At 45.1% G+C, this 9320-nt stretch overlaps 1 protein-coding gene across 1 annotated transcript in view; it reads left to right on the top strand.

Annotated features, from left to right (window-relative positions):
- The window catches only part of LOC309547942 (interferon-induced GTP-binding protein Mx2-like), a gene marked incomplete at its 5' end in the record, with an annotated part of 61884 nt that overhangs the window by 14452 nt on the left and 38112 nt on the right, over positions 1-9320 (top strand). Inside the window, 2 exons of the mRNA XM_082247939.1 lie at positions 3259-3413; positions 5988-6126. Of these exons, the coding sequence (XP_082104065.1) occupies positions 3259-3413; positions 5988-6126 (294 nt within the window). The remainder of the gene's footprint in view (positions 1-3258; positions 3414-5987; positions 6127-9320) is intronic.

The following is a 9320-nucleotide window of genomic DNA, read 5'->3' as shown; positions in this document are numbered from 1 at the left end:
TTTTTTGCTGTTGATATATTTAAAGAATTTCTTTGGGTTTTTTTTACTATCCTCCGCTATTTGTCTCTCAAAGTTGATTTTAGCCATCTTGATTTCGTGTTTACACTTCTTATTTTCCTCCTTGTATTGCTGGAAGGCCGATACTGTGCCCTCTGATTTATATTTCTTGAAGGCCAATTGCTAAGACACTCCTAACCCTTACTGTTCACTACAGCCATAACGTGGACGGGCGCACACTATTATAAGGAAACCCTGAAACTTTGATTAAACGATGATCTACAGATAAAACGTAACAGCAACAAGCCTCAGGGAGCTATGTTGACGCATTTTATGCTAAGAAGCTCTTACTCAACACCAGTAAGTGTATGAAACGCGTCAACCTATCTCCCTGAGGTCCGGTGCTGGCATGTTTTATCTGTGGATCATTGTTCAATCAAAGTTTTGGAGTTTCCACATAAAATTGTGCGGCCATTCACTTTATGGTTAAAGCTTTCTTGGTTGCGAGTCGGGACAGCACCTGGGAGTAGGTAATGGGCTGACCGACTTGGAGTGGTGCTTCCTTATTGTTGGACATATTACTACTCACTTCTATTATCAGAGGAGCGAGCTTGCAACCCACCATACATGAGATCTGCTGTCTTCTCTGCCGCAGCATCCCTGAGCTCAGAGCTACTGCGACAGGGGAGAGGGAGGGCATGCAAGGGATTGAATCAGCTGGGTGTGTCTTAGCAAGGTCCTAGCAACAAGGCAAGATAGGATGAGGCCATATCTGGGAGTTATTTTATTCAGCCTGCGGGAGATACATAAATGGCCTACAACTATAGAAAGGTCATTATTTTACATTGGTCAAAGCTGCACAGTTTGTTTTATCTACAGGCCTCCATTATCTGCATAGGCAGTTTTTTTTGGTAAAGGTGAACTAAACCTTCAACTTATTTACAGATAATGGCTTACGGAAATAGCAGTCTTAGCTTTGTTCCAGTCCAGTCCTCAGCAAGAATCTGTGGCCCACACACATTGCAGCCCGCAGAGTTTAGAAGGTGATGATGACATGACCAAGTATGACCCATCTCAGTCCACCATAAGAAAAAAGTTATGAGCTGATTATTTGCTGATTATATGGTGCTGAGATCAAGGACTCAGCCGCTTCTCAGTGCACTGTACCTTCCAGATTGGTGAGGCAACACTTCAGAAGCTTGAAACTCAACTCTAGGAAAAGTAACTGCAGGCATTAAATGTGTTTAACACCATGTCTATGGGACAGAAAAGCAGTTTTACCTACCTGATCCTCCGCTAGCCAGCTGACTGAGGTCATGTTTCAGGATGCAAAGTTGAGGCTCAGGCAAAGGGTGATGTGTCAAGAGGCAGAGTTGAGGCTCAGGCAAGGGGTCATGTGTCAAGAGGCAGAGTTGAGGCTCAGACAAGGGGTCATGTGTCAAGAGGCAGAGTTGAGGCTCAGGCAAGGGGTCATGTGTCAAGAGGCAGAGTTGAGGCTCAGGCAAGGGGTCATGTGTCAAGAGGCAGAGTTGAGGCTCAGGCAAGGGGTCATGTGTCAAGAGGCAGAGTTGAGGCTCAGGCAAGGGGTCATGTGTCAAGAGGCAGAGTTGAGGCTCAGGCAAGGGGTCATGTGTCAAGAGGCAGAGTTGAGGCTCAGGCAAGGGGTGATGTGTCAGGAGGCAGAATTGAGGCTCAGGCAGAGGTCATGTGTCAGGAGGCAGAATTGAGGCTCAGGCAGAGCTCATGTGTCAGGAGGCAGAGCTGAGGTTTAGACAGAGGACAGAAGGCAGAGTTGATATTCAAACAGAGGTCATGTGTTAAGAGGCAGAGTTCAGCCTCAGACAAAAGTCATGTTTTAAGAGTCAGAATTGACGCTCAGACAAAGGTCATGTGTCAGGAGGCTAAATTGAGGCTTAGATAGGGGTTTGGAGGCCAAGTTAAAAGTATAACTAAAGGAAAAACGTTTTTTGTTTTGTGGAGAAGGATTAAAACCCCTGTCAGTTTGTATTGCTGTCTGTACCCCAGTTAAGGAGGTTTATCCTCTCTATTTGCCAATTATCATTGAGTGAAAGTAAAAGAAAATTCCACATTTTGGTTTGTCCCCAGAAAAGTAATAGAGGGGAAATCCTCCATGGGGACACTAGTTCTAATGACCTGGGAGTCCCCAAGAAGATCTCTTTAATTTTCAGGGATTTCCTCTGACTTCTTGTTTGGCTATGGGAAAGAAAGTGAAGGTAAATCTCTGCAATGGGACACAGGTGGCCCCTCCCTTGCTCACCTTGCTCAATCCAAAATTGCAAAAAAAAATTCTACTTTAATGCTCAGACAGAGGTCATGTGTCAGGAAGCAAAGGTGAGGTTTAGACAGAGGTCAGAAGGCAGAGTTGAAATTCAAACAGAGGTTGTGTGTCAGGAGGCAGAGTTGAGGCTCAGACAGAGGTCACTTGTCAGGAAGCATAGCTGAAATTTAAACAGAGGTCAGGAGGCAGAGCTGAGGTTTAGACAAGGGTCAGGAGGCAGAGCTGAGGTTTAGACAGGGGTCAGGAGGCAGAGCTGAGGTTTGGATAGAGGTCAGGAGGCAGAGCTGAGGTTTAGACAGGGGTCAGGAGGCAGAGCTGAGGTTTAGACAGGGGTCAGGAGGCAGAGCTGAGGTTTAGACAGGGGTCAGGAGGCAGAGCTGAGGTTTAGACAGGGGTCAGGAGGCAGAGCTGAGGTTTAGACAGGGGTCAGGAGGCAGAGCTGAGGTTTAGACAGGGGTCAGGAGGCAGAGCTGAGGTTTAGACAGGGGTCAGGAGGCAGAGCTGAGGTTTAGACAGGGGTCAGGAGGCAGAGCTGAGGTTTAGACAGGGTTCAGGAGGCAGAGCTGAGGTTTAGACAGGGTTCAGGAGGCAGAGCTGAGGTTTAGACAGGGTTCAGGAGGCAGAGCTGAGGTTTAGACAGGGGTCAGGAGGCAGAGCTGAGGTTTAGACAGGGGTCAGGAGGCAGAGCTGAGGTTTAGACAGGGGTCAGGAGGCAGAGCTGAGGTTTGGACAGAGGTCAGGAGACAGAGTTGATGCTCAGGTTGAGGTGTTTTGTCAGGAAGCAGAGTTGAGGCTCAGGTAGATGCATTCTGTCTGGAGGCAGAGTTGATGCTCAGACAGGCCTCATGTCTGAAGGCAGCGTTTAGACCCAGGTATGTGGTAATGTGTAATGAGGCAGAGTTGAGACCCCTGCAGAAATAACTATGGCATCTGGGAATTATTCACTTTTTTTTTTTTTTTAGCACAAAACTGCATCGCTGGTGAAGGGAATGGAGTCAACGATGAACTGATCACCCTGGAAGTTGTGTCTCCGGATGTCCCGGACCTGACGCTGATCGATCTGCCAGGAATTACACGGGTCGCTTTACCTAATCAGCCTGCAGATATTGGACGTCAGGTTTGTTTCAAGACCTTCAGCAAATAAAACTATCTATTGGAGAATGTAAAGTTCCAAATTCTAGTACAAGTTACCTTTTCGGACAAACCTTTTCGGACAAATATTTTAATAACACTGTACATAATATTTTAAACCTTCCATGACTTGTACACAAATTAGAACTTTGTGATATGCATTATTAACCTTGTTATATCCAAAGTCCAGCCAACATTTTATTTTAATTTTAATTTTGGATGGTTAAAATTCCTGACAGTTTAAAATGGTAGTTTGTATGGTCCCCACGTGCTTGTATGCATGCCTGACAACATTGGGGCATGTTCCTAATGAGACAACGGATGGTGTCCTGGGGTATTTCCTCCCAGATTTGGACCTGGGAGCTGTGTCTCCCAGCACAGTCTAAAGAGCATTGAGGAGATTCCAGGAAAAGGGCAGTTGCTCTAGGAGAGCTGGACAGGGCTGTAGAAGGTCGGTAACCCATCAGCAGGACCGGTATCTGCTTCTTTGTGCAAGGAGTACCAAGATGGGCACTGCCAGAGCCCTACAAAATGACCTCCAGCAGGCCACGGGTGTGAATGTCTCTGACCAAACAATCAGAAACAGACTTCATGAGGGATGCCTGAGGGCCCGACGTCCTCTAGTGGGCTCTCTGCTCACTGCCTGACACCGTGGAATTCGATTGACATTTGCCATTAAACACCAGAATTGTCAGGTCCTCCGCTGCCCTGTGCTTTTCACAGATGAGAGCAGGTTCACCCTGAGGCCATGTGACAGATGTGAAGGGGTCTGGAGAAGGTTATGCTGCCTGTAACATTGTTACCCATGACCGGTTTGGTGGTGGGTCAGTGATGGTCTGGGGAGGGATATCCATGGAGGGACACACAGACCTCTACAGGCTAGACAATGGCACCCTGACTGCCATTAGGTATTGGAATGAAATCCTTGGACCAATTGTCAGACCCTATGCTGATGCAGTGGTTTCTGGGTTCCTCCTGATGTATGACAATGCCCGGCCTGGAGGATGAAGGGATTGATACCATTGAATAGCCCCCACACTCGCCTGACCTAAATCCAATGTAACACCTCTGGGACATTATGTTTTGGTTTATCTGACGCACCAGGTTGCACCTCAGTCTGTTCAGAAGCTCAGTGATGCCCTGGTCCAGATCTGGGAGGAAATACCCCAGGACACCATCCGCCCTCTCATTAGGAGCATGCCCCGACGCTGATAGGCATGCATACAAGAACATGGGGGCCATACAAACTACTGAGTACCATTTTGAGTTGCTGCAATAAATTTCAGAAAAATGGATTAGCCTGCTGCATCATTTTTTTCACTTTGATTTTCGGGGTGTCTTTGAATTCAGCCCTCTGTAGGTTGATAATTTTCATTTCCATCAAACAATGTGGTATCCTTTCCTTCCTAACACATTACCCAGTCCATACCAGTATAGATCCTAACACATTACCCCGTCCATATCAGTATAGATCCTAACACATTACCCAGTCCATACCAGTATAGATCCTAACACATTACCCAGTCCATACCAGTATAGATCCTAACACATTACCCAGTCCATATCAGTATAGATCCTAACACATTACCCAGTCCATACCAGTATAGATCCTAACACATTACCCAGTCCATACCAGTATAGATCCTAACACATTACCCAGTCCATACCAGTATAGATCCTAACACATTACCCAGTCCATACCAGTATAGATCCTAACACATTACCCAGTCCATACCAGTATAGATCCTAACACATTACCCAGTCCATACCAGTATAGACCCTAACACATTACCCAGTCCATATCAGTATAGATATCTAGCATGAGATTTTTCCCCATTGAGATCTGATGTGTTTTCAAAGTGTTCCATATATATATGTGTGTGTGTGTTTATAATATATATTATATATTTTAAGTTGTTCTACAGACTCAGGGTTTTTTTTTTTTTTTACCCTAATGCATTCTACACAATAAGGTTAAAAAAAAATATTCTGGGTGCAGCCCCTCCTTATACTTGAGCCCCATCTCAATCCACCGATGAGAACAGTGGCTCTCCGGGGTCTCTCTCTCTCCTCATTGGCTCACACAGCAGCAGGAACCATTGGCTTCTGCTGCTATCAAGCACAGCCACTAAGCCAGTGAGGAAAGAGCGGGGGCGGGGCCAAGCTGTGCTCTATGTGTGAATGGACACACAGAGCGTGGCTCAGGATTGAGCCTTCTTGAGTGCCCTCATAGCAAGAGTCTTGCTACTGGGGACTCTCGGCAGTGGGGAGGATCCAGCACCTCCGGCAGGGGACCCAAAAAGAAGAGGATCAGGGCTGCTCTGTGCAAAACTATCGCAGGTACCAGGTATATAACATGGTATACAACATGTTTGTTATATTTTTTTATATAACGATGTATATAACGTTTGTTTTTTTTTTTGTTTTTTTTAATCTTTCCTTTTAAAATTAACTTAACCCAAACTTGTCATATAGACTTGACTGATATAAGTGAGCTTGTTCTTTGTTTGATTACATTTTTGATTACATTTTGACCAAAACAAATGTAATCTTTCTACAGATCAAAACGATGATCAAGAAGTACATCAAGAGACAGGAGACCATTAACTTAATCGTGGTCCCCAGTAACGTGGACATCGCAACCACTGAAGCTTTAGAAATGGCAAAACAAGTGGATCCCAGTGGAGAGCGGACTCTAGGTACCGTATGGCTACATTTCAGTGGGGGGGGAGGGGGACCCAAAAAACAATCTGTAAAATTTTTCTGTAAAAATCTCTTTGAATTTTACCATAATTGTGTAATGGGAGGTCTCCCTAAGAAATCGCATATCCCATCATGTTACATAATTCTTAGTAGATCTTAAAGCAGAACCCCAGCCTTATCTTAGACTAGACTGCACACCTCATTAGTAACACTACCAATACCTTCAGTCTCTCTGCAGCAGTGCCAATAGAACCTGCCTCATTTCCTGGCTGGAAGACATCCGGCACTATCTAGGTCATGGGTGCACAACCTGTGCCCCTCCAGCTGTAGCAGAACTACAGTTCCCATCATGCCTCTGTCTTGCTTGTAACTTTCAGCGGCTTGCAATACCTCTTGGGACTTGTAGTTTCACAACAGCTGCAAAGCTTTCCTCCCCAGCTTGCTAGACCTATCCCTTTCCATTCATTGAATTTTAGTTCTTCCAATCATGGTAGCTCAGCATCATATGTGGGGTTTACCTTATGCAAATGCAGCCTGGCTCGGAACCCCCTATTCTTCTGGACTGACACCCACGCATCAAGGCATTCTGATATTTGCCAGCTCACTGCTTACATCAGGGCTTAGAACACTTGAGAGGAGTACAGAGGCAGGGTGCTGTGATGTTTTCAGGAAGCTATGCCAGCACTTCCACCAGCCATGACCTGCCTGCATTGCTCAGAGAAATAAAGAGACCCAGTGATAACATCAGTGGGTCTAAAATAGGGAATTTGATGAAGTGGAAAGGTTTTAATTAAATGTCATTAGCATGTTAATGAGGGGGAAGGAGAATCCCATGAAAAGACAAAATATAAGCAGAATAAACTTTAGCTTTAAGGAGACTGTACGATGGGATTGTAATGTGTTTGTCTTAAATTAAATTTAAAAAGTCAGGCTGAGCTTAAAAAGTGCATTTGCTTAAAGACAATGCCATTTCCTGTCCTGTAATTTCCTACATCACAGTTCAGTAACTGCCCCTGGAAACTTAAGTATTCTGCATATTGGTAACGCACTTCCTGGTTCGGCACTTCCTGGTTCATTCAAAAACCAAAGAGACAAATTCCACAGCAATCTTGAGTAATTGCCATAATGTGTCTAATACATTTATTCCCTATCATCATCAGCCCCATCTAGTGGCCATAATGCAGTATTTTTTTTAAATACCATAATAAGACAAAGGTTGCTTTATGGTCACAAATACTTGTGGATCCTGCAAGTTAAGTCCATATGTAACGGAACCATAACCCACACTGTGTCTGTGGACTTCCGTCAGTATAAGGCTTCCTCCAAGTCGTGAACATAGATATCAAATCCTAGCCGCCCCCATATAAAGCTAGCTGACAACTTAGCTTGTACAAGTTAAGGAACCTTTTCTTTATTATTATTATTAAGGATTTCTATAGCGCCAGCAATTTACACAGCGCTTTACAATATTAGAGGGAGACAGTACATATACAATACAATAAAATACAAGAGGATTTAGAGGGCCCTGCTCAGAAGAGCTTACAATTTATTGAACAGTTTCACACTCAATTTATACACACATAAGCACATCCCCCTCCTGATTAAATTACACCATCAGGTAAGGGGTTGCCTGATTACATTATCATATGCAGATGACGTATACAGAAATGGAATTAACCTGAACTAATTATCTAGCCATCTGGACAGACACAATATGCGAGATCATTACCAATTAACAATGGGACAGACAGGCTGAACAGAATCCACATCACACCTCAATAGACAAACAATAGGGAGAGCCTGTCTCTTACACAAAATACAATACACATTATTATAAGTATAAACACAGAGTAAATCAGCATAATTACGATGTGTGGAAGACAGGTTGTCTAGCTGATGATAATGAGTCTGACTGTGTGAAGCCTTATTGGCAATAGGCAGCTAAGACTTAGAGTCCCAGATTCTTCATATATTCTTTGAGATATATTGTTGACAAACATTACTGTCCCATTTGAGTAATCCAAACCATTAAGTATCTGCCTTTCAATCCCAGTGACGGTGAGTACCGTCACACCATCTAATGCAGCTTCCTTTGAACGTGTGACAACGATGCTGCACGGCTCCTGATTTCAGAACAGAGTTGTCACTCACATGTAGGCTGTGTCTTTTTTGCACTACATTATGATGAAAAAATGATGACATTATGTTCGGTGGAGCTGTACACTGCTGCCATCTAGTGGCTGTTTACCAGATGGCACAGGCTTATCTTTAAAGTGGTTAAAGACCCAAAATATGAACAAAGCATATCCCTCTATAGGAGTGACGACTCGGCCCCATGCTTCAGGGGGGCCGTGCAGCCCCCCCTTGTACCTGGATGGGAGGGGTTGGTGGCATGTAGAGGACCTGATCCCTCCATGCAACCACTGAATGCCCCCTTCTCCTTCTTTCCCACCTGCAGGCATTCTGCGACAGCAGGAGAGAAATGGATGGATCGGTTCCTTTTATATGCTGACCCCTTCTCTCTCCTGGTCCGCCCTGTTCTGTCTCCAAGCCCTGTGTGCTCTCTACCTCCCCCCCTCCTCTCTCCCACCGGCTGCTGTGTGGATCTTTTAGGGCAGAGAGCCGGTAAATGTGTTATAGGTCTGGGGTCCTAAAATGTTTTTTTTTTTTTTAATAAAGCATCAAATAAAATAGTAGAAAAATTAGCTACTAAAAAAAATAAAAAATACTGACGCCAGTGGCGGAACTACCAAGGTCACACTTGCGACCAGGCCCTGGTGTTCCGCAACTGTGGGGGGGACCCCAAGGCGGCAGGAAGGGGGTCTGCTGCAGGACCACACTAAAGGGTCCCACAATGGGAGTAAAAGGCCTTGGGAACAGTGGGAAGGGCCCGGGACAGGGGGCCCTTCATGGTTTCTTGCACCGGGACCCTGAAGGTTCCAGTTATGCCTCTGCTCTATAGTGCGTATTTGTCTCAATCCAGACAACTATGTGTCACTTCTGTCTGCTGCCTCCTTCCTCTACTATAAGACAGTCTGTGACAGTCTCAGCTCTGTTTCTGTGTGCTGTGTAAAGGAAGGGGTGTGTCCCTTACCTCCAATACGCTCTCAGAGCTCTCCTCCCCGAGGTCTGCAGTGTGTAATTTCAGATTTTTTTTCTGACGGCTCAGACAAGCTTTATAAATTCTGGA

Source organism: Pelophylax lessonae (assembly GCF_965119305.1).
Source record: "Pelophylax lessonae genome assembly, chromosome: 2".
NCBI classification, from domain to species: domain Eukaryota; kingdom Metazoa; phylum Chordata; class Amphibia; order Anura; family Ranidae; genus Pelophylax; species Pelophylax lessonae.
Note: the sequence above shows the minus strand (reverse complement) of the source record. Positions and strands in the feature narration are given on the sequence as shown.